Below are 25,795 nucleotides of genomic sequence, written 5' to 3' on the forward strand. Positions count from 1 at the left end.
ATATCCACATGTCTCTCAGTGAATAGGAAACATCATTTGTAGAAATTGGCCAGAGCTAGGAAGGGAAACTGAGAGCAAGAAATGATGCAATGCAATGATGTTTGAGACAAGCAGAGACAAACCTCCCTAATGTGTCACCAAGACAAGACGAATATTTCCCAGATGTCAGTTCATTCACATAAGTACTTCACTATTTTTTCCTCACCCATGGGGTCACCTTTACAGTTATTAGATTATTATTTTTTCTTTAAATTGGCTCTTATGCTTCAATAAAATTTAAAACACTGCTTTATGTCACCACCACAATTGAAAACCAGTGTACTTTGCCATAAATAGATGGAAACTATCAGACTAAATGGGTTGAAAACACAGCAATGCTCCTCAATTGCTGAATTCCAGCTGGATATTTGACTGCCAAAAGTTCTCACTCTATTCAAAAAAAATTAGCAAGGGTTAGGAAAGAGGTGTTAGAGACATAATAGAAACACACAGAGATGTTCTCCTGACATTTGAAAGACTGAAATGAGTTTGAAAGGGAAATTATGTTCTTACTCTATGATTCAATTACAGACAGTTTCCAACTTACAATGGTTTGACTTAACAAATTTTTAACTTTATGAGGGTGTGAAAACAATATGCATTCAGTAGAAACTGTATTTCAAATTTTGAATTCGATTTTTTTTCTAGACTAGCGATCTGTGATTTGATCTTCTCTTGGGAACCTGGGCAGTAGTAGGAGCCCTAGTTCCCAGTCAGCCCTGTGTGCATGAGGGTAAACAACCAGGACGCCGACAACCATTTTTCACTTTCAGTACAGTATTCAATAAACTATATGAACTATTCAACATTTTATTATAAAATACACTTTGTCTTACAAGATTTTTCCCAATTGTAGGCTAATGTCAGTGTTCAGAGTATGTTTAAGGTAGCCTAGCTAATCTATGATGTTTGGTAGGTTAGGTGTATTCAATGCCTCTTTGACCTAGAATATTTTCAACATATGACGGGTTTCTTGGGATGTAACCCCACTATAAGTCAAGGAAGATCTGTATATTACATGACAAATCCATACACCACCCAGAATGACTTCATCTGGGAATGCGGGATGCATGGGACACTTGGAAACACTGTATAAACCACTGATCCATCAAACTTCCTTGATAAACTACAGAACAAGCCTTATCAAATATTCATAGTCAGAGATTAAGTTTGCAAGCTTAAAGTGGGGGAGATGTTGGCACTTCCTTGAAATCAATTCACTAGAGCCTCTATTAAGAGATCCATGGGGACTAAAGGAGTCCCTACATCAGTTCAGCTTACATTTTGTCTTAGAAGTGTTTCCCCAAAGCACATTATTAGGGGGAAATCAAGTATACAACCAGTTCTCAAAAGAAAATTCTCTTGTTATTGGAAAATCTCTAAAGAGATCTCTCAGATCCTTGGTTTCTCTTTCAAAGGACAAAACTTGATTGCTGCCCAATATAAAAGTCACACTGAGCACCTGAGATGAGACCAGTCCGAATTGAGATGTGAAATGCACACTAGATACTGAAGACATAATACAAAAAAAAGATATAAAATATCTCATAAATAATTTTATATTGGGCACCTGGGTGGCTCAGATGGTTAAGCGTCTGCCTTTGGCTCAGGTCATGATCCCAGGGTCGTGGGATCGAGTCCCGCATCGGGCTCCCTGCTCCTTGGGAGCCTGCTTCTCCCTCTGCTTCTCTCTCTCTCTCTCTCTGTCTGTCTCTCATGAATAAATAAATAAACTCTTTAAAAAAATAATTTTATATTGACTACATGTTGAAATGATAATATGGTATATAGGTTAAATAAACTACATTATTAAAATTAATTTCATCTCTTCTTTTTTACCTTTTTATTGTGGCTACTAGAAAAATGTTAGCATGACATACGTGACTTGCATTCTCTTTCTACTGGGTTAGTGCAGGATTAGATACTCACTATGGTGCCTTACTGATGAATCAGTCTAGACACATACAGAAATTATTCCCTAAAATCACAACAGACTATAAAAATAGGCCCTTTAATTTTATGAGGTAAAAGTCGCTGGTAGATATTTAAAAAGCTTTACCATCTCTGTTCACTCTTCCTCTATATTAATAACCTTTATAATGATGTCAGAAGATAAATAGCTCGCTGTCTTTAAAGTTAGAAAAGAAGGGGAAAAAATTTCATGGCTCTTATGTCTGTGGATAAAGTGATCCAACTTTGGAACAGTCCAAACTTGTTCCCTAATCAAAGATATACTTTTAATGAGATTTTATCTTTGATTGAAAATGTAAGGCTCTAATGAACCACCGGGTCATTACTCTGCTTCCAGGCTTAATTTTTATTTAATTCTAGCTCCCTGGTGTTTTTCAGATGGGGCTCTTAATTTATGCAGGATGTTTAAAACTTTCTTTTTTGGATCGTTTGATGTAGGTAGCCTTTTGGGGCAAAAAGTCCTTTTTGAACTTAAAGTAACAAAGACATCTAGTCTCCACAGGAACAGGTTATACACATCTATGTCTTGATATGTATTTGTATTTATACAGGTAACCAAATGTTACAACAGGGCCTTAAGTACTGTCAAGGGTGCTGGCAACCCTTAATTTTGTAGCAGCTGGGAACAGATGAAAAATGGTCTTTGGGCTTAGGTGAACCTCAGTTCTAATTGTAGCCCTGTCACCCAACTCACTGTGTGAGCTTGGGACATTCATTTCATATTTCTGGAATTCCCTTTCATCATCTGGAAAAAAAAGAGTGTCTAAATTTTTAGTTGGGCATGCAGATTAACTGAATCGTGTTTATAAAGCAGTTAGCAAATGCTCTTGGAGGTAGAAAATATTTAGTACTTGAGAGTAGTTGTTATTCCTTTGGAAGCCTGATCCTCTTCTGGTCCCATGAAGGACAATGAGTTCATATCAGGAAACCATCCAGGCCTTTCTGTCCCCAAAGGCACTGGTCCAGGTCAGGCCTCTTCCACCTCCTCTTGGGGCTACTAAGACACCTTTATTTACTATGAGGAGTTTACTCCAGGCTAGGGCCCACCTGGGGTTAGGGGCTACAGTTACAAAACAGGAAGGGCTCAGGACTTTTCAGAATTTATAGGAGGGTGGGATGGTGTTGTATCCTAAGTCCAACTTTTGCCAAACTTTCCTGATCATGCGGGCCTTCCTCAGAACTGTAATTCTCACCTCTTGGTCCACTGTTCTCAAGTTTACTTATGCAACCAGTGTTAAAAACCTTCCTGCCTACACTCATGGCTCTCCAAATGTGATCCCAGTTGACCTAGGGAAGTAGTGCGTGTGTGTGTGTGTGTGTGTGTGTTTTCCCCCCTGCGCAGTGTTCTCTCATCTATTTCTAATAACAACTGTCCCTGCTCCTCCTCATCTCTCCAGTTTTCCTTTTGAGAAACCTTTTGGGGGTCTTCTTTCCTTTTGGAGATCTCTCCTCTCCCACTTCCTTTGGAGTCCATGTGGAGCTGATACTTGCCCCAAGTTTCACAATGCACCTGGGACTCAGACCTAGCCAAAGACAGCAACCCATGCCTATGTCAGCAAGAACTGGTTCAGCAATAGACACAGGACCCAACCCTGACCAAGCCTAGGACTTTTTCATGAAATTGGTCAAAGGTAAATCTGGAATTAATCTTCTGGAGCCATTTTGCTCCACTTGGTAACAGCCTGCCTAAAATTAAGTCAAATCCAAAATAAATAGAGCCCAGATACAGAGACAGGTATATTCCTGATGACATGTTATGAGCATCTTGGTCTAGCCATCCCTGAAGGTAGATACCCCTAGATTTGCAGATGTGGAAGTGTATTAGTTTTCCAAGGCTGCTATAACAAATCACCACATCCCGGGTGGCTTAAAAAACAGAAATATATTATCTCTTGGTTATAGAGACTAGAAGTCTGAAATAAGGTGTCCACAGACCCATGTTTCATTTGAAGGCTCTAGAGAAGAATCCTTCTTGCTTCTGGTGGTGACCAGCAATCCTTGTCATTCTTGGCTTGTAGCTGCATCTCTCCATCTCTGTCTCCATCATCATACCGCCTCTACCCCCAGTGTGTGTCTCTATATCCAAATCTCCCTCTCCTTTCTCTTATAAAAACACCAGCCATTGGATTAGGACCTTTATCCACAATCTAATATGACCTTATTTTAACTTGATTACATCTCCAAAGACCATATTTCCAAATAAGGTCACATTTACAGGTCCAAGGGGGTTGGAACTTCTAACGTATCTTTTTGGAGGTCATTATTCAACCCAGTAGAGGGAGTTAATCAATTACATTTTTAGCTGAAGCCAATCTGAACTGTATTTCTATTACAGCCAAGAGACAGCTGAATTTCTGACATCTTTCCTATAATAATTCCAAAGTGTTATTTCTTTACTATGTCTCTAAAGGAATTCTGCTTATACTGTCTTTTCTAGATCCCCTTTCCTTTGCTGTCTATTTATGCAGATGCTTTCGAAGCTTGGCTAGAATTGCAGGGTCCACCTGATATGGCACTTCCTCCAGCAAGGGTTTATTTTCTCCTACAAATGTCTAAAACTAGTTTCCCCTCCATCACTGACTTGACTATTATCATTCTCTGTTCAGACTTGCATGTTGGCTTTTCATGTGAATATAGATACCTCATCTCCTCAACTGACCATAAAGTTCTGTCCTTGTGTTCATTCAAAACCTCTTCTCTACTGTAGGCACTCTGCTGAGTAAGCAACACAGAGCACCCCCATCTGTCCTAAAGCTTAGAGCCCAGTCCAGCAGGTCAGCCCTGCATTTCACACTTCTTTGTGCTGAATACATTTCTGATTGATGAATACTTTGTGCTTTGTGCAGGGATGTGGATGACCTTTGAGGGTCAGCGAGTAGTGGAAAAGAGATGGAGCAAGGTGGGGAGATTAGGTAAGATAGAGACCAGAAAGCAATCAACCAGGGAATTGTAGAGACTGGTGATCATCTGGAAATTGTGCTCTGTGAAGGCAATTGCTGCTTTTACCGAACCAATATCCATTCTACTCTATAAGAATCACTGTAGTTTTTCTTTGGGGTGGGGGGAGATTATCCTTCCCCCATTATGATTCCATATTGTTGGTGTTGGACTGGCTTCATCTCAGTGAGGAGGTAATTACTCAGGACGTAATTCTAGAGCCACTAGTGCCCCCACCACTTCATGGCATAAGCCAAACCCAAGGAAAGTAGTAAAGCAGAGTTAAGAGATGGAGAAGGCTTCCTAAGGAATCATTTGAGGACCTGGATCCAGGTGAACCTGGAATCAATAAATTAATTTTGAGTTTCTGAGAACCTGTTCCAATGACCCTAGTATTTCCAGTGATTCATGTATAGAAACTAAATGAAAAATGACTGTCAACCTCTTATCTAACGGTAACTTAGCCTCCAATCCTGATACAACCAGATGAGTCAGACCTACACTCCTCAACCTCAAATGTGATTAATAACAGTTAGGTAACTTCACTGATTCCAAATAATGTCAAACTTCTAATAGACCACGTAGTATAAGGAAACAAATGACCAAGGCATTAAAAATCACCTGTTTGATATGGATACTTGAGAGTTACCATCATCTTTTCTTAGTCATCTCAACAGCTTTAAAGTGGCTTTATGGAATCTTAAAATTATTGGGACAGGCTGATAAACAAAGGGTTCCAACTTATTTGGAAGAGTGGTCTTTGAATGACATACATGAGCAAGGTGAAACAGGAAATTGAAGTCATTTCCTTGATAATTCTGCCAAAATGGACTTCTAGTAAAATACATATGCACACCTCCAAATTAAGGGCTGAAATGGATCTGATTTAAATAGACAGTTATGTTTCAAGAGTATCAGTAGTTGCTTTAGCTTCATGACTAACAAAGGGCCTGGAGACCCTTACTTGGAAACTTCCACCCAATGGGTTGGAGGCAATAGCTAAGGATGCTTGGTCTGAGGATGTGGCAGGCTTCTCTCTTCGTGATTGTCTCATCCATTGTTTTCCAAGTTGCTACAAATCCCAGACGGTCCCATTTCAGCAATCATGAAATTCATGATTGAATTCATGATTCATCTGGAAAATTTTACCTGCTTGAATTAGAAATGTTTGCCCAGTAGCTTTAGCCAGGTATTGGATAACAATCCTGTGAACTCTGCTCGTCCTTTTCAAAAATGAAATGACACGTTTTGCATGGTGCACTGGGTGTTATGAACAAACAATGAATCATGGAACACTGCATCAAAAACTAATGATGTAATATATGGTGATTAACATAACAATAAAAAATTAAAAAAAAATGAAATGAAATGAAATGAAATGAAACGAAATGAAATGAAATAAAAGATTCTTTCAAGGACCACTCAGCAGTGGGACAATTGTTGATTTCATATGTTTGGCCCCTTGGTAACATTTCACATGAGACACTTCTTACAGACTATGGTGTCTTATTTAGAGATTCTTTTCACCTCATTCTAATTCTCAACAGGAATATAAATTGTTTATCATGATTTCTGTTGTGATGGCTTTTAGTGATGTTACTATTTTTTTTTAAGATTTTATTTATTTGACAGAGAGAGAGACAGCCATAGAGAGAACACAAGCAGGGGGAGCAGGAGAGGGAGAAGCAGGCTTCCGGCAGAGCAGGGAGCCCAACTCGGGACTCATTCCAGGACCCTGGGATCATGACCTGAGCCGAAGGCAAAGACGCTTAACAACTGAGCCACCCAGGTGCCCCGTGATGTTACTTCTATTAACAACCATGCATTCAATAATTACTATGTGCCAGGAACTGGACTGGCAATTGGGGTACATTATGGATAAAGTTCACAATAACCTTAAGAGGTAGGTGGTATCATTGTCATCTCTTCGCAGAAGAGGAATCTGAGATGCAGAAATGTTAAGTAACATGCCCAAACTCAGCCATAAACTTAATCCTGCACATCTTCCATTGGAGGAACTCCATTCTCTCCATTATGACTGTAGTCAGGGTTCTCCAGATAAACAGAATCAATAGAAGATATATAGATAGAGATAGATAGAGATAGAGATGTAGATACAGGGGAGGAGAGGAAAAGAAAGAGAGAGAGAGAGAGATTCATTGATTTAATATGAAGAATCGACTCATGTGATTATGGAGGCTGAAAAATCCTATGATCTGCCATCTGCAAGCTGGAGATCCGGGGAAGCTGGTGGCCAATTCAGTCTAAAGTTCTGAGAACCAGAGGAGCCAATGGTATAAATCCCAACCCGAGGGCCAAAGAGATAAGATGAAGCTTCCCAGCTCAATCAGTGAGGGGAGGGGGCTGGGCACAGACACCAAATTCTTCCTTTCTCTACCTTTTCTCTTATTCAGACCCTGGATGGAGGATAAGGCCCACCCAGTTTGAGGAGAGTTATCTAATTTACTAAATCCACTGATTCTAATGTTAATCTGGAAACAACCTCACAGACACACCCAGAAACCATAGTTCATCTGGGCATTCCATGGCCAATCAAGCTGACACATAAAATTAACCAACACAATGACTTATTTTCTAATTCTCAAATCATAAATTAATGAAACTGTGTTTGAACATTGAAAAACATAAATATTCCTCCTTCCCCATGTGAATTTTATACGTGACCATAGCAGAAGCCCATGCTATCTTTTGGGATGTGTTTTTGTTCAACATCACATATTATTTCATGGACCTCTGACACAAGCTTATTAATCACTTTTAACAGCTACATTATACTCCATCATGTTCTATACTCAACATAATAAGCCCCTCCCTTAAGATTGGACAATTGTAATAATTCATACGAATAAGATTGGGTCAAAGGAGTAATTATCTGCATGGTTGATCATAGGTATGGATGCTCTGGTTTTTAAATGAGTTCCACCAAATTGCAGTATAACCAGTAAAGAATGCAGGAGCCAGTTTAATGGCAATTTTGCTAGTGCGGGAAAAGGTAATATTCCTAATTTCATGTCAATACGGCATTGTTTAGTAGGTAGAAATTAGTATCTCACACTGGCTTTAATTTTCATTTTCATACAGCTATCAAGGACAGGTATTCACCATGAGTTTGAGCCTATTTATAATTTCCTTTGTGCGAATTTTCTGTTAGCTCCTTAGTGATCACTCTCAAGCTTTAATGATTTCCCCATGAAGACATTCCTATCAGTCGGGTAAAATTAATATTTGTCCACCCACACGTTGATGAATTGGATCAACAGAAAAACTCAATCTGAACAGATCAAACTACAAACTGTATATTTTTTTTCCTTATTGCAGGGTGGGGTACTATTTTGAGGGGATGCAAGAGATACACTTAAAGTTCTATTACTCCTTTGACTTAATTCTTTGACTTGATTCTCTGTATACCATGGGAACCAGTGATTCAACCAAATCAGGTGCCTGGGAAAAGCTATCAGCCTCCCTGGCTGAGTCATCCTGCTAGCATGCCTCATGACCAGGATTTGCTTCTCTACATATGCTCCCTTAACCAAAAGCTGGAATGTCTTAAGCTTGAAATATTTTCTGTTCTAAAGGATCTGTCCTCCAATCCACCCAGAAAATCTTCAGGTTAATTCTTTTTTAAGGTTTTTATTTATCTGACACAGAGAGAGAGAGAGAGAGAGCACAAGTAGGCAGAGCGGCAGGCAGAGGGAGAGGGAGAAGAAGGCTCTCCGCTGATCTGAGCTAAAGGCAGATGCTTAACCGACTGAGCCACCCAGGCGCCCTGAAAATCTTCAGGTTAAAAAGAAAATATGAGGGCGCCTGGGTGGCTCAGTCGTTAAGCGTCTGCCTTCGGCTCAGGTCATGATCCCAGCGTCCTGGGATCGAGTTCCGCATGGGGCTCCCTGCTCAGCAGGGAGTCTGCTTCTCCCTCTGCCTGCCTTTCTGCCTACTAGTGCTTCTATCTCTCTGTCAAATAAATAAATAAAAAATCTTTAAAAAAAAAAAGAAGTTTGGATTTAAAAAGAAAAGAAAAGAAAATATGAAAAACCTGTAGTTGTCCTGTAGATTCTGATAGCTTTTAGTCTGCAATGGCACATAAAAGATACTGCATTTTTGATGACTTTATTCAAAAATAAATTCTAATTTATAATAGGCCCCCCAAAAAAGCCCAATTAAAATGACAAAAACTCAATATAACACATGCATGGGCTTGTGCTTGTGTATGCATGTGCATATGTGAATTTACACATGTGTGCATGTCTTCCCCACCCTACCTTTGGATTCTGTTGCTATTGCATTAAGTTCCATCAAAAATTATTTCAGCACTCCAGCTGCTAAGATGGATGGTATAATCCCTGGGTTTTCTGACCTTGATCAACATGAAGAAAATTTCAGCTGAACTGTGCAAAAGTTCTGGGACAACATAAATCACATTTAGACAGGACATGCTTTCTATCTAAAGCATCGTAAAGTCACCAATTACATATCAAGAAGTGGGATAATAAAACACACCAATGAAGAGGAAAAAAAAATTAATTAACACTCACTCCACTCATCACAAAAGAAGGCTATGGCTATTTTTTTTTTTTTTTTTTTTTAGGAGAGATGACAGAACTGCTCTAGAGAACTAGCTCTGCACTTAATTAGGTGTTTCCTAAATGCATTTTAATTCAGAGTTTAAAGAAGTATCACTAAAAATTATACAATAGACTTGCTTCTTTTAAGTAAAATAAATGACAAATGAAAGTAACAGGTATAATTAATGGTATTAAAATGTAAGCAATTCAGCCCCAATTAATACATAATGCAAAGAGATGACAGATATCTTTTTTTTTAAAGAGATGACAAATATCTTATAGATAAATCACACTTTTAAAAACCCTCTCTGAGGCTGAAGTCAGGTAAGTTATCACCAGAAGTAAACAAATAGAGTAGGTTTCCCAAGGGTCTAGGAAAGTGAGGCTATAGGTGCCTGGTATAAGGCTTTTATGTGTTAAATTGTGTTTAAGTTATGCACCATCTCTTAAAATACCAGTGCCTTGATGGATTGCAAATCTGTAAAACAACAAGAGAAACAGGAGTGCTTAAAAGTAAAGACCAAACAGAGAATGCAACAGAGGCATGAAGTGTCTATCTTCTCTTCATCTTTAGGCTTAAATACAAAGCATTTGGGGGTTTGTTGCCAGATTCGAGGCCAGGAACCACTTATTTCTGGCACACACACTGTAATTCCCACTCCTTCACCCTTGTCAGACATCACTAATCAATCATGCACTCCTGTAGAACCCAGGGCTCAGAATCCTCATCGACACAGCATTCTGTGCAGACACTATCAATCAATCTGAGTTGACACCAGAGATTAAATCTGGTTTCCAATCACTGGCCTACACTTTTAGGCATGTTTTCCAACCCTCTCCATGCACCTTCAACCAGACTGATAAGTACCTGCAGGATATACAAAACTCTAGACTTATAACTGGGGACCTGGTATCTAGTTTCAGTTTTGTTATTTGTGTTGCTATGTCCTTAACTCGTCCTAGACCAGTTTTACTTAACTTCTCTGATCCCACCAGAGATCTAAGAAACTGACTCCAGAGTGAAAGAAGAAGAGGAGAAAATCAAATGTAAGAATGTAATAAAGCAGCTTGCATTTACTGGAGGCATATCCTCTGCCTAGCCAGGATGCTAAGTACCCTAAGTAAATTAGCTCAATGAGTCCCACAGCAACCCCAGAAAGTCTCTACTCTTATTCTGTCCATTTTACATGAGAACATGAGCATCTGAGAGGTTAAGTAGCCAGGAAGTTGCCAAGATGTGGTGCAAACCCAGGCCTTTTGAGAATCCTGAGCTAAAGCTCTTAACCAGTCTGTTAATACCCGTGATTCTTTAGACTAGCTTCCCAAAGCCAACTTCAAGGCTGACAGGAGGGTGTATCAGACAAACGGCCTGATCTATTGCAGTAGCTTTTTCACCTCACTCTATGTGTTACATCTTTGCCCATCGTACTGCTGAGTGTGCCCAGCACCCCTCCTCATCTGTCATTTGAGTTTCCGGCCCATCAGAGGCTAATTTAACTCCACACCACATCCATTTTAGAAGTTCTTCCAGTTTTTATGTGCCTCCCCCCAACCCCCAGCCCACCACTACCTTCAAATTTCCCTAAAATCAATGAGAGAGGAAAGTATGACTAACATCTCATTTTCAAAGTTCAGTAAAAGAGAAAGCATCAGCTAACCTGCAGATAAAATATAAAAGGCGGGTGCAGGGACCCATCCTGGAGTAAGAAGCTCTTGTCTACAAAAATAACTCTCAGTCATGCAGAGAAGTGAAGCACTAACTGGAACCACGAACATTTTGATCATTCCGAAAAGCAGAGCCATTGAGGACCTCAAGATAATACCTATGGAGGATTGATTAAGAGGAAATTAAATGCAAAGATGCATTGCAGAATGTCATTTAGCAATGGCCCAAGTTATTTCTATTCCTTCGAAGACTTTGTTAAAGTAATTCTCAAAAACAGAGTGACCATTTACTTGTGTGCCAGGCACTGAGCATGTTGAGCAAAGACCATTTATTGTTTTCTCCTGTCAGGCATCCTTAGCAGAAGTAGCATCGTCAGTGGTTGAGAATCAAAGGCAGACCACCTGGGTCAGAAATCCATCCTACACTTACTACCTGGGTGATCTCAGGCATGTTAGTTAAGTCCTCCTTCCCTCAGTTTTCTCATCTGCAAAATGGAGATAAATATTGTACATATCTTAAAGGATCTTTATAAAGATTCAATAATAGAATGCACATAAGGGCGCCTGGGTGGCTCAGCTGGTTAAGCGTCCGACTCTTGATCTCGGCTCATCAGGTCTTAATCTCAGGGTCATGAGTTCAAGTCCTGTATTGGGCTCCACACTGGTATGGAGTCTACTTAAAAAAATAAAAATAATAATAGGATGTACATAAAGTGCTAAAAACAATGTCTAGTATATAGTAAGTGCTCAAGGCAAGCTAGGTCAACTGCTATTTCTCTTCTGGAAAAACGATCAGTCAAGGTTTCTTTTAGAGACTCTACTGTACTCCATTTAATTTGTTCATTTGGGGCCAAACCGACTTATGGTTGTGGATGAAGGCAGACAGACAAGCTGAGTACTGCCTTCCATAACTGACTCCAGTTAAGCCAATAAACATCACCCCCAGCATTTCTACTGAAACCATTGGAAAAGAAGCTCTCTCTTTCGGCAGGTAGAATTTAAGCCTGTAGCTAGTGGTCCCCATTTTCACCGTCTCATTTGAGCTTAAACACCAGGATCCAGCTATACCAGAAGAGAGCCCAATTTTGCTGTTATTCGACCCAACAGCTGTCTTTTTTTTTTTTTAACCTTTAAGCTGACCCAGATTGGTTTTCTATTGTGCTGTTGAAGATGTCCCAATACAGCACACAAGAACAATCCATGGCATCCATTATCTATCCCCGTTTTACAGACGTATGACTGTGGATCAGGAAGCTAATGTGGCTTTCCCAAGACCTTGCAAGTAGTAACTAAGGCCAGAACCAGGATTCAAACCCAGATCTGATTCCCAAACTCTTTTCTACCATATTACACCGTCTTTTGAAATAAATTATGTAGAAGTGAACAAAAATGCCAAAGATTTCTTGGCAGCAACCAATTTTGGGGGGAAGGGGAGTCCTCTCCAGAGTTGACTTCCATCCCCTATCTGAGGTTCTGCACACATAATTCCAGACCCTGAGATTTATCATCTCTACTCTTGGCTAGTCACCAAGTCCAAGTAGAAATGATGTTGAGTCTGGCTGTCGGGGTGCTACATGTGCAGTCTCTGTCAGCGCGCCCAGTTTCCCAGCAGAGAGAAGGATAAGATAGGGTCTCCTGTGGTATACACACCAAGTCTCATGAATATCTCAAAAGAACAGAGGCCAATCTATAAATGCGGGTCGCTTTGCCGATGCAATGCTAGATGGCCAGATATGGTGGCAGCAAGAATAGCCTGCTGCCCCAAACACATCCAAAGCACAGGCTGGGTAGTGGCTATGAACTTATGTGGAATGACTGCCTTGTCTGATAGGAATGATGGTTAATAATCTGAAGAAGATTCATGGTCTTGAGGAATTTGCATGAGATGAAGAAGACAACACCCACAGAAAAGGTAAGCAACCCACACAAAAGCTTTGGTGGTGTTACATGACCCCACCCCACTCTTGGGCCAGAGATAGTGGGACCAGAGGTGACCTGCTAGACGTCTTAGGAGTCGAGTATAAGCTGTGAGCAAGTGGACACCATAGGCAATGGGACTGTCTTTATGCATCTGATTATTCCCACACCATCAGATCACATTCCATGTAAAGTCGATTTCATTCTATGACACTGGACGAAGTACTCCCATGCTTGCAAGGATTTAGGTGGCCCTCGCCTGCTTCCCAGCCTCATCTCAAGCCACATAACGCTATTCAGCTCCTGAGTCATGCCACACTTCTTCCTCCACACTTCCATCTCTGTACACCACCCAGGAGTCTCTACTCCTCTCCCTGCCTTCAACTGTGACTCAAGTATCATTTCTCGGGGATGCTTTAACTTTCATTTCCACAGCTTTGGGGAATCGTGGAGCATCTACCCATTTAATGCATAAACATAATGAGCCTTAAACAAAGGACCTTTGGAGCAGAAAAGAAATCCAATCCCCAGACAAATCCTGAGTCTCACCAAATGGTGCTCACTGCACTCTCTGCCCTTGTCCACCTTGAGTATCTCATTTCAGTCTTTAATGAGAAACTCGTCCATGAATGCTTCCCATTCCAGGGAGAGGCCCTCCAGAGTAAGGAGCATGCCTTCCCCTCTGTCTTTGTTCTGCCTGTCAGAGCCCAGACGACTAATCCACTGCCATCCCCACAGCAAGAGAGCAGTACTAATAGAAAACCAACCCTGGTGACTGCTTTGTGCTCATTTTCAACCTCAACGGCATCTAAGCCTCTGAAATCCAGGAGATTAATTTATTGTCCATGTTGATCAACTTCACTCCTCATGGCAGCCAGCTGTACACAGATACTTAAGCTGAGCAGCCTCTGACTTGTCCCTGGATGGAGCTGTGCATGATGACCCAGGGTCAGGGCCACCAAACCACGTGGACAGGTCTGATGAACTCTCTCCAAATTCAGACCTTCCTCTTCGTCCCCTGTGTGGCTCTAGTTCAGACTCCTGGCCTCTTGTCTGTATTCCAGCCTTGACTCTTGATTGCATCCTTGCCTCCAACTAGTCCCCCTTGCAGACAAGCAGAGTTTGAAACTCCCCAAATGCAAACCCAAATCTCTCCCCTGACTGCAAACCCACTGTCTGAAAACAGATTCTTAAACTCCAGTTATTTGCAATCCATATATACACTTTCTTGACATCCATCTGATTTTCAATAAATCAACTCACTTTTGTTCTAAATGAATATGTTAAAATTATAAAAGACGATCCTAAGTAGAATTTTGTAAAAGAAAATTGTATACTGAAGTAAATGGAATGGGCAGCATCTTTGTCAGATACAGAATGTGAGCCTAATTCAAAAGTAAAACAATGTTACTGAATTATAGCTAGATGTTAAGAATTGCCTGTCAAGTGTTCTGGGTCTCTTCGTTAGAAAGGTAGATTAGCAAATGTTGGAGACCTTGGGGCTTATTAAAAACAAAACAAAACACCAACCAAATTGAGTCTCCTTGATGCAATCCCCAGGTCTGAAAAATAACGGACAAGACAATAACTTCAACACTTCTTCACTAAGTGATGTGATGCCATGTCCATGAGCCACCTGAAGGTACCTCATTTATCATATGAAATCTGAGCCGCACACTTGGCACTACTGGCCCACAGGAAAACACGGTCCTCCTCCACCACACGTCTTTAAAAAGAGGACATCTGGCTGGGAACCCAGCACCATTATTTCTGAGTCCTGGGTGACCTCACCTTGTTCTCGGCAAAGACTTCCCCTTCGCTCATCCCTGCACTCAACCAAGGCCCAGCCTCTGGCTCCATTTCTAGGCTCTGTCCCTTCTCCCTCTTTCCTCAGGACTTCTTTTTGGTGAGTTAGTACCTCTTTGGTTCCATACACCTCTGGTCTCCTCCCAGCAAGAACCTGCCCTCCCTTACTCTCTCCTTCCACTGCGAGGAGAGATTGATACAACACCCTGATCCATCAGCAAGGCAAACAATACCCTCCATAAACTTCTACCCACTCACTGCTCCAGTCTCCCCTCTGGCCACTCTCAGACTTGCACACTGGGTCTGGACCTACCCGAAGCCACACGCTTTCACACCTCTGTCTTTGCCCTCACTGTTCCCTCTGCCAGGTAGGCCTTCAAAGGACGCTGAAAATACTCACATCTTCCTAATCCACTGAGATTTAGCTTTCACGTCTCAAGCCTTCAAGTCTCTTGAATCTTTTCTGCATATGTGTTTTACTTGACTTGCACAGTGTTTTAAAAATCAGTAGTTTTCCATTAAAATCCATTATTTCCAGACTGGCTTAGAAATTGGCAACACTGAACATATTATTCCCCATGGCAAAAGGGAGCTGTATCAGAGCCCCTGCATATGAGGCCATTCCTCTTGAGTTCACTGCTGTTCCCATGGCTTCGTGTTGGCCCACAGCCTCCCTTCACTAACATAGGATTCCTGCCTGGACCCGGCATATGGGTGGGTTTATTTCTTGACTTAGGCCAAGCATCTCTTCTTCTGTAAAATATACCCCAAGCCTTCTAGGTCCCCTGGTGGTCTCTTTCTGTGAGCCTCCATAACACTTTCTGGGGGACTCATCTTTTTTTTTTTTTTTCTCAAATTTAATTTAAATGACATGTGATGCCTATAGGTGTGGACATTAGCAAAATCAAAAATAAAAGTAGATGCAGTTGACTGTGTTCTTATTTTGTGCCAGGCATTATATATATAATGTGTGTGTGTATGTATACGTGTGTGTGTGTGTGTGTGTGTGTGTGTGTATATATATATATATATATACATCACATATATGTATTATGGTATGAGCAACTCCTCAAATCAACTTTTCAAGTGATTTGTATTATTTCCAATTCACAGACAGGCAGATGGAGACTGATACAAGGTAAGTGCTGAAAGTATGGAAGGCACTTAAGAGTCCTGATCCAGAGTAAGTCTCATAAAAGGGAAAAGTCAGAACGCTCAGGGTTCACCGAGGCAGACAGCATCTACTATGGACCCCGACTGCAGCTCCAAATGGATCCAATCTGAAAGTCACCCTAACTTTGAAAACAGCTCAAACTCCTTCCTTGCAATTTCATAGCAGATCTGAAACTATTTAGCTGCACCAGGCCAGGTGATAAGTGAGAAGACGAAGGGCTGTCTGTGTTTATAGCCTTTGACAAATGGGCTCTCATCTCCTCCTGACAGATTCTCCCCCCGGCTGATCCATCCGCCTCTTCTGCCATCACCTGAATTGCAGTCTTCATAATAGTACTGGAATTCAGATGGATTTTACACCACAAATAAAAATGAATTTAAATGCCTTAGCTCCCCACTAGCAACACGGGTACTGTAAACGTCAAATGCATGTGGTTCTGCAAGGCCATACAGCCACTCCGAGTGATGGGCTACCTCGCATCACCTTTGCTAAATCTGCATTAGCTCCATGGCGCTCACCTTTAGGAGGAAACAATCTGAGCTCTGCTTCCCACTTAAGGGTGAAAAATGCCTCCAGCCCTTGAGATCTCCCAGTGACAGCCTCTGGATGATTCTAAGAAAGGGCCAGAAAGGGGGATCTGTGATTTGGTGGGCTTGGAAGCAAAAGGGAAACATGAAACAGAAGCACACCCCAATATAAGCCACATATTTCTCCATACACGACCGGGCAAGGAGCTCCTCGCCGATGTCTGCTGATGGAAAACAGGCACTTAGAATAAAGAAATATAGAGACGTAGGGGAGAACGATTCTCTCATTCGGTCAGCAGTCTCAGACGGAACCAGACAGTGCGCAGACCAGAAGAGCGATGTTATTGCTCTTCTTAGGGTGAGGGCTCTCTCCGTCTCTTGCGATTCACTGCTTATCTTCCATCATTATACCTGGTCTGAGATTCAGTTAATGCAAAAAATGATTCATCTCAAGGTAAACGCCCCTACCGAATGGGATGAGGCATGAAATTGGAGGGGGCAGCAGAGAGAGACCCTATTAGACTCTATAGCAAACTTGAGAGCTTGTTTTCTAAAATCCTTCTCTCCAGAAAGTACTCAACTACATAGAGAGGCACAGGTGTAAGCACACAAAAATATCCGTACATAGGGAATACACTGAAGAGAGGCAGACAGGAAGGAAGGAAAAGCGAAAGGGAAATGAAAAAGGAAATCAAAAACAGGTTTCCCGGGGATCCACCTAGTCCCACAGACACCATGTGAAGCTCTCCTAACTAAAGGAAACTGAGCTTAAAAGAACCCACTGCTGGTTTGCCTTCAGAGCCCTCAGCATTTTGTCAACACGCACGCGGGCCGAGGGCTGTGTCTTCAGAGGCAGGCTGACTTATCATTTTGGCACCTCTGTCATCTCTCGTCACTTCAGTTCTACTTTATCAAATTACTGATTTTGCCAGAAGCCTTTGGATTAAGTGGAGAGGGGCACGCACATGCAGGAGCCAGTGTCATTACTCCAATGGTGAAATTTCATAATTATACATCAGGGTGACAGAAGCACCAGAGTGCATTCAAGAGCCTGGATGAAGATCACTCCAGATGCCACGGCTGCCGTGTCCCCGCGTGTCCTCCTGCCACGCCTTTGCACACAGGGGTGGGGCCGGCACTCTTCTGTGGAGGGTGGGGCCACCGCCCCTCTGGGATGACTGGGGCAGACTTTTCCACTAGGAGACAAGACCCCCATGGACAGAGCTATCCCCTACACCTCACCCCCACCCCCAACCCCATTAGGAGACCCAGAGAAGCTACCGCCCAAATGTAAGAATCACACAAAAATAAATCCAAAAAGAATTCCAAGAGGAAGAAAAGTTCTCCGGTTGGAAAGAAGGAGTAACAAGTCCTTAGAGAAGAAGGTCATCGAAACGGAGGTGGGCATTACATCTATGGCACTGCTAGGAGTCATCACCAATGAACTGCAGGCAAATGGACCTGGTTAATTTACATGTCCTCAGGCAGGAGAGCTCATGTTTAGAAAACACCAGGTGAGCCTGTTTAGAGATGAGGCTTTTTTTGAAGTGCCTGACCTGACTCAACCCCACAGGCTATGACAGAGCCCAGAAATGCATATTCGTGTGTGCACACGCATGTGTGTTACTTTTTTTTGAAAAGAGTTGAAACCGTGTATGGATATGGCTTTTCCTACTGGTAAGCATCACAAGGCATCCACAGACTTGGGGGATCCTTATCACCATGATATATGAACCAGCGGCAGTTTGGGTTGGCAGAATGGAGCCATGTGGCCAGCTTTCACTGCCCAGAGATTATCCTGGCCGTTCATTTATCTTTCGGGTGATGGAACTGATATTATTTTAACAGTATCAAGTCTCCTGGTGTCTTTCAAACACTACTGGCAAAGAAGGTACCAAAAAAAAAAAAAATACTGGACAGAAACATGCTTGTGAATTTCACAAAAGTCCAAGGGAAGTGGAGGCATCCCAAACTTAGGAAGCGGGGCAGGCGACATGCTTTCACTCTGATATGGGCAGAGCAGCTCGGGCAGATGACCCACGGCAGAACTGGTAGGAATGGATGAAAAAAGACTGTAGACATATGTTCAGCCTAAATTCCATTTGTCCAACTCACAAAATACACACCTGCAAGTATGCCAACATGCAAATACATGGTGGACGCAAATACGAATTGAAACGCCTTTGCCTGCAAACGAGAGAGCAACACAGAACCAGAACCGACCTGAGGATCGCGCGGAGTGAACCTCAGCTACCATATCCGTATTCCTTTCAACACGAGGAGATTCACGCTTCTTAAAATAATGCACCACCTTATTAATCAGCGGATGACTGAGCTATCACAAAATCAGGGCTGAAAACCTCTGCTTGAAATAATAAGTGCGTTTGACAATAATGGTACGGTTGCAGAGAGAAACATCTTTCAAAACTGTGGAATGATGTCAAAAGTAGCCAGGAGATACGTACCCTCAATTCACTTATTTGACCTCTTTGGATCCAAAGCGTTAAAGGTAAAATTTGATCTGCTTAGATGCACTTTACCAGGGAAACTTCTGTGAACTCTTGTCAATAAGGACAGACCATGGAGAACAATTGTCTAACAGTTGTTTTTCCTGAGGGGATCCACACCAAGTGTAACAAGAAGATACATGGAGGGAGGGGGGACTCTGAAAATATAGGAAACGACCTCCCCTCCCCAACCCCCCCAAACATCTCACATAAATAGATTTATGCCATAGAAAGTCGCTGCTCACATAAATGTGTCATGATGGAAACTGAGGCAGGCTCTCTCTCAAAGTGTGTAGATCAAATATGGGGACACACCTTGGAAAGCCCAATATTGTATATGCTATCATATATGTAATATTACAGAATAATCACTAATGATGTTCAATAACAAGGTGAAATGAGTTAAGTCTAAATGAGCTATTTTCCTGAAGACAAGCATATGACTAAAATAAAAATCAGCACCAATATATTGAATACTTAATTACGTTAGGCACTCTTCACTGAAGCCATCAGAGGTAACACAGACGAACATTTTAAAGTATGACTGTCTTCAAGCGTCTAATATCAGTACACGAATCACCACTGCAAGCCATCGTCCAGCCTTAAACCCTTGGGTTTAAATCATAGGGTTCTTGGGGTTTTTTTTGAAACCAGAAAGATGAAAAATACTGACTTACCTTTCTGTCCTCTATTTCCACACAGGTATTGCAGTCTGCTTTGATATCCTGAGAGGAAGAGAAAAGAAAGAGAAAGAACAGGAGTCAGACTTATGGTCAGGGAACATTCAGGAGTGTCGTTGAAATGCCCTTTAAAATAATAAAAAACTCAGGCTCCTAACGGTTGTTTCTCAAGCCATTGCTCTTTATAGCCCTTTTAAGTAGTATATGCCCTGGTGTTTGCATTAGAGACATATGGATGTCATAACTAAGCTTTATTACATGCAGATGTGGGGTGAAGGCAAAAGCTATGGATCAGAGGCCACAAGAAAGAGAAGCTGATGGCTCATAAAATAATATGCACCCCCCCGACACCTTTTTTTTTAAATTTTTTATTGTTATGTTAATCACCATATATTACATCATTAGTTTTTGATGCAGTGTTCCATGATTCATTGTTTGTTCATAACACCCAGTGCACCATGCAAAACGTGCCCTCCTCAATACCCCCCGACACCTTTATTCACACCAGCAGAAACTGCCCTCACTAGGACTTAGTATCTCTCTCTCTCTCTCATTCCAGATTTAGGATAGTCAAATCTACCACCTGTCAACACAAAACCATCACCATCTATTTTTTTTTTTATTTTTCTGTCCATCCACTTACCCATCCATCCGTCATCCACCCCTCATCCATTTACCCATCATCTGTCCAACCATTCATCCATGGGTCCACCTATCCATCCATATTTATTGCACATTAACTTTTTTATGCATTTTTTATGTTGCTCTGGAATGTAAAGGTGAGAAAAACATGGTTTCTACCCTCAAGGAACTCACCAGTTAGACACCATGGTTGACGCACGCACACAAGCACTGTAATACCCATTTACTTATGCATTCAGAAGATAGGCATTCAGCACTTATTGCTTGCCAGGCCTTGTTTTTGGAAAGGAAGACTTGGTAACATACAAAACACATGGAAAGTCCTGCCCTGATGAGGCTTACATTCTGCTAGAAGAGACAGATAATAAAAAAGAAACATCAGTAAATGGTATTTTTTTAATTTTATAAGAGGATTCGTACTATGAAGACAGATAAACCAGGGAGAAGGGAATGGAAATGGTGAGCATGGGGACTAAAATCTTAAATTGCAAGAGAAGTGGCATGAAGGAAGTTAGGGGATAAGCCAGGTCGCCATCTGGGGTAAGAGCCTCCCAGGCAAGGGAAGAGCAAGTGCAAAGTATCAGGACGTGGTTAAGCTGCAGGAAGGAAGGAGGACGACTCGGTGGCAGGAAGGAAGTAAATTAGGAAAATACTGGGAGATGAGATCAGAGGAGGATGTTAGCTCTTATTCTGAGAGCAGTGAGGAACTATCCAGGGTTGTTTTTGTTTGTTTGTTTGTTTTTGAGGTTTATTTGTTTGTCTGATCTTGTGGCAAAATACACACAGCTTTTACTAATTTAACCATTTTTGAAGTGTATGGTTTAGTGGTTTGAAGCACATTCACAGTGCTGTGCAACCATCCCCCCCCCTCCACCTCTAGAACTTTTCACCCTCCCAAACTGAAATGCTGCCCCCCAGTGAACACTAACGCCCTTCCCCAGGCCCTGGCAGCCACCAGTCTACTTCCTGTCTCTGTGAGTTTGACAACTCTAGGGACCTCACTGTGCTGGTATCTTAGGGCTGCCATTACAAATACCACAGACCGGGTGGCTTAAATAAAAGAAATCTCTTTTTTCACAATTCCAGAGTCCAGAAGTCCAAAATCAAGATGCCGTCAAGGTGGGTTTCTGGTTGGAGACCTGTCTTCCAGGCTTGTGGATGGCCACCTTCTCTCCTGTGGCCTCTTCTCTGTGTGCATGGAGAAAGGTCTCTGGTGTCCCTTCCTCTTCTTAGAAGGACACCAGTCCTGTCAAACTAGGGCCCTTATGACCTTTTAAATCTCCATTACCTCCGTAAGGGCCCTATATCTGAAAACAGTGATATTGGGGGTTGGAGCCTCAATATACAAATTTGAGGGTAGGGCACACTTCAGTGTATAACACTCATATAAGAGGGATCATAAGTATCTGCTCTTTTGTGTCTGGGTATTTTATTTAGCACGTCTTTATCCAAGGTTTAGCCATGTAGCAGTATGTGTCAGATTTCATTACTTTTTAAGGATGAAGAATATTCCATTGTATGTACATACGACACTGTGTTGATCCATTCATCCATTGATAGACATTAGGTTGTTTCCACCTTTTGGCTACTGTGAATAATGAACATGGGTGTACACGTATCTGTTCAAGTCCTTGCTTTCAAGTCTTTTGCATATATGCCCAGAGGGGGAATTGCTGGATCACAGGTTAATTCTATGTTTGATTTTTTTAGGAACCGCCTGTTTTTCATACCAGCTACGCCATTTTACATTCCCACCAGCAGTGCATGATGGTTCCAATTTTTCCACGTCCTGGCCAGCACTTGGCTACACTCAGAGGTTCTGAAGAGAGGAGAGACATGATCTGACTTCTGTTTTAACAGGATAGACAACTGACAGCCAAGGGCACAAGGGGAGACCACTTTGTGGCTACAGGAGGTCAGATATAAGATGATGGTGGCTGGGAAGGGTGATGGTAGGGAGGTGGCAAGAAGTGGTCAGAATCTGGATGGAGTGGGGCACCTGGGTGGATCAGTCGGTTGAGTGTCTGACTCTTGATTTCAGCTCAGGTCATGATCTCAGGGTTGTGGGATCCACGCTCACCGGGGAGCCTGCTTCTCCCTCTCCACTGGTCTCCCTCTCTCTCTCAAATAAAATAAATAATTAAAAAAAAAAAAGAATCTGGATGGGGGTGAACAGATGTCTTAAAGGATTGGATGTGAAATATGAGGGAAAGATGGAGGCTAAGGACCATGCCAAGGTTTTTGGTCTGAACATTCTAGCAATGGAGATTGGGGGGGGGGGATATTATAGGTGAGGCAGGATGATGTAGGGGTCTGCAAACAACAGTGGCTCAGTTTGGGGTAAGTTAAGTCTATAGAAATATTTATTCTCTCACCAATTAGTAGTTGGGTTTACCCTGCTGATGCGTCACAAGGAGAGGGTGGATTAAGTGGAAGGCTATTACCACGGTGATTTATTAAGCACAACAAATTCTAGGTCTCTGTGAATCAAGAGTAGAACAAAAGACACTAACACCATAAGGTGAAGATTCTGTTTTTTATATAACAGACGGTTTTAATATCAGTGAAATGGGACTGAAACGATGAGCAATGACTGAACACCTCCCTGGTGCCAGGAACTATGGCAGATGTTTTTCAGACTTGTCTCTGAGCTCCCCCCAACCAAACAAGGTTAGTTTTTAGTTTTTCCTTTTTACCATATGAAAATTGAGGTGAATGATTAGGGAACCCATCCTGGGTCACACAACGATGGAGCTCAAGTCTACACCTGGAAGTGGCATCTAACACCAGGTACTCTGCATTCCTTTCAGGTGCTTTTATTTTAGTCGAGGTGGTTGGTCAGTCTGGATAATTCAAGCCACACGTCTCGTCATTTTCCTTTCTCTGGGCAAGAGGGACATCTAAAGCAAAATTATCTAGAGAAGAGGCTCAGTTGTGATTCTCCAAGTGTGATTCCCCAAGTGTGATTCCCCATATCAGCAGCACCAGCAGCACCTGAGAACCTATTCAAAAATGCATCTTCTGGGGCAGGACCTGGTGAAATGCTCGAGATCTGTGCGTTAGCAAGCCTTCCAGGGGTTCCACTGGGAGCTCAGGACTGAAGCACTGGAGGACACTGTCATGGTTAGCAGTTCCTGTGCAGAGCCACACACCTGCATCCCAAGTGTGGTGCCATCACATGATGGCTGTACAGCTGAGGTAAGTGTCTTTACCTTTCGAAGTCTTGATTGCCTCATCTGTGACATAGGGGTACTACGAGGAACTGGATATTCAGAGTGGGGGTCTGTGCCCCAAATGGAGCATCTCAGGCTTCACCCCACATGAACTGAATCAGAATCTGCATTTTAATAAGCCTGTAGAGCGATGACTGTGTTCCCCAAAAATGCAGAGGTTGAAGCCCTAACCCCCCAGTGTGGCTGTATTTGGAAATGGGGCCTCTAAGGAAGTACTTAAGGTTAAATGAGGTCATAAAAGGGGGAGATTTGATCTGATGGGATTAATGTCCTTATAAGAAGAGACACCAAAGAGCTTGCTCCCTCTCTCTCTGCATCCATGCACAAAGGAAAGGCCATGTGAGAACACAGAGAGAAGGTGCTGTCTGCAACCCAGGAAGAGTACTCCCCAGAACCTGGCCAGGCTGGCACCCTGATCTCAGACTTCCAGCTTCAAGAACTGTAAGAAAATAAATTTCTTTTTTTTTAGGTCTCTAACTTGGTAGTATTTTGTTACAGCAGCCCAAGCTGACTAGACAAGATTCCCAGATGATCTGCAAGGCTCACTCTTAGAACTTGGGGTCATGGTTTTCTCACCACACCCCTGATTTAATGGCTGAGGTTCCTGGCTTGCCTTGAACCCTTACTCTTACTGAGAACTCTCTTTGAATTCATCCACTAAGACACACAGAGATTAACTCAGTATGCGAATGATGAAAATCATGAATTATTTTTAAACCCAGGAGATGCCATCTAGAAATGAGGCAAGTAAAAGCAGTTCCTTGTCTGTTTTAGGTTGTTCTGACCAGGTGAAGTGTGCATTTCTTTTCTTTCCTCCAGTGAAAATATGTTGAGTTTGCAGGGAAGAGTCCATATCCAATTTTGATTTACCCACAAAGAAGTGGCAGGTGTTAATCAACTAACTAACGAAATCAATAAGCCAAAGGCAGGTTTTTGTTTTTAATCTGCCACCAAGGGCCCACACAAGCAACAGAAAAAAGCCATCTGGCAGAATCAGAGCTCTTGCCACTTCCCTAAGATTATTCAATTTATTCTTGTCAGGATTAATTTACTAAACCCATGCTGGATTTTTTATTTAGATGATATTGTTGGTTTGTCATCCGCTGCAGATCTACGTGGGAGGCACCACAGGGGACTGCACTTGCTTCTGAACAATGCTGGACTCAAATTGGAAAAATGTCACTTTGGCGGGAACAAATTATTGTTCGGATTGCTCCACGTAGAGCTGGTGTCTCCAGATGGGCTCTGACCTGACCTTTTCCGAACCAGAATAGTCAAGTAAGTACTTCAGCCTTACTTGATGATTTCGTTGGAAAACAGCTCAACTACTTAAGTGTTAAGTATGAATTTGGAGCCATGTACTCATCACCAAGCAATCAATTTCCCTACAGAAGCCAGGCATTCTCCTTTCTGTAGCTGGAAAACTCCAAATAGTGACTCAATCGCTAGCAACAGATGGGATTCTGCACACTCTATGGAGTCACACTGCTTGGCTTCACATAATTGGACTCTGCACCACACTCGTTGTGGGCTGGTGGCTTAGTTTCCCTGTCTGTAAATTAATGATAGCCACCTCATTTGTTGTCAGGAATATCTAATGCACGCAAATGTCTTAGCATATGGCGAGTCATTGATAAATGTTAGCTATCATTGATGGCATCCTCCAAATGTCTCTGTGAGACCTGGTTCTGAGGAGAGTATTGAGAACTTAAGAGAGTTCTATTTTTGAAGTTTGCTCTTCCAAGTCTTCTGAGTTCTTCTGGTTTTTAGACATCAAAGCACTTGTGTGTCTGTTCTTTTCAGAAGCTGTTTTCTCTCCCAGGAGAGACTTCTTTTCTTCTGAATTTTGTGTGTTAGTTGTTTCTGATGATTTTTGTGGGTCAGGGTTATTTATGCCCACAGTGCAGCGAACCATCATCCTGGATCATGTATCAGCATCATTCACAGCTCTGAAGTGCCCAGAAGTTAAAGGTCCCTGTGAACAGGTGGGGACCAATGTCTACCGGTGGGATTCTGGAGGCCTCAGAGGATTTAGAAGCTAGGAATCTATGGTGGGTGGAATAGTAACCCTTAAAAGAGCGTGTCCATGTCCAACCCCTAGAACCTGTGAATGT

At 42.1% G+C, this 25,795-nt stretch overlaps 1 protein-coding gene across 3 annotated transcripts in view; it reads right to left on the reverse strand.

Annotated features, from left to right (window-relative positions):
• RBFOX1 (RNA binding fox-1 homolog 1) overlaps positions 1-25,795 on the reverse strand; it is a 2,099,893-nt gene that overhangs the window by 866,287 nt on the left and 1,207,811 nt on the right. For all 3 annotated transcript variants that reach the window (XM_073899542.1, XM_073899544.1, XM_073899543.1), the window contains exon 6: positions 19,804-19,851. In XM_073899542.1, coding sequence (XP_073755643.1) covers positions 19,804-19,851 — 48 coding nt within the window. The remainder of the gene's footprint in view (positions 1-19,803; positions 19,852-25,795) is intronic.

This window comes from Callorhinus ursinus, unplaced genomic scaffold (assembly GCF_003265705.2).
Source record: "Callorhinus ursinus isolate GAN/ISIS: 27379988/994484 unplaced genomic scaffold, GSC_fseal_2.0 scaffold13, whole genome shotgun sequence".
Taxonomy (NCBI): Eukaryota; Metazoa; Chordata; class Mammalia; order Carnivora; family Otariidae; genus Callorhinus; species Callorhinus ursinus.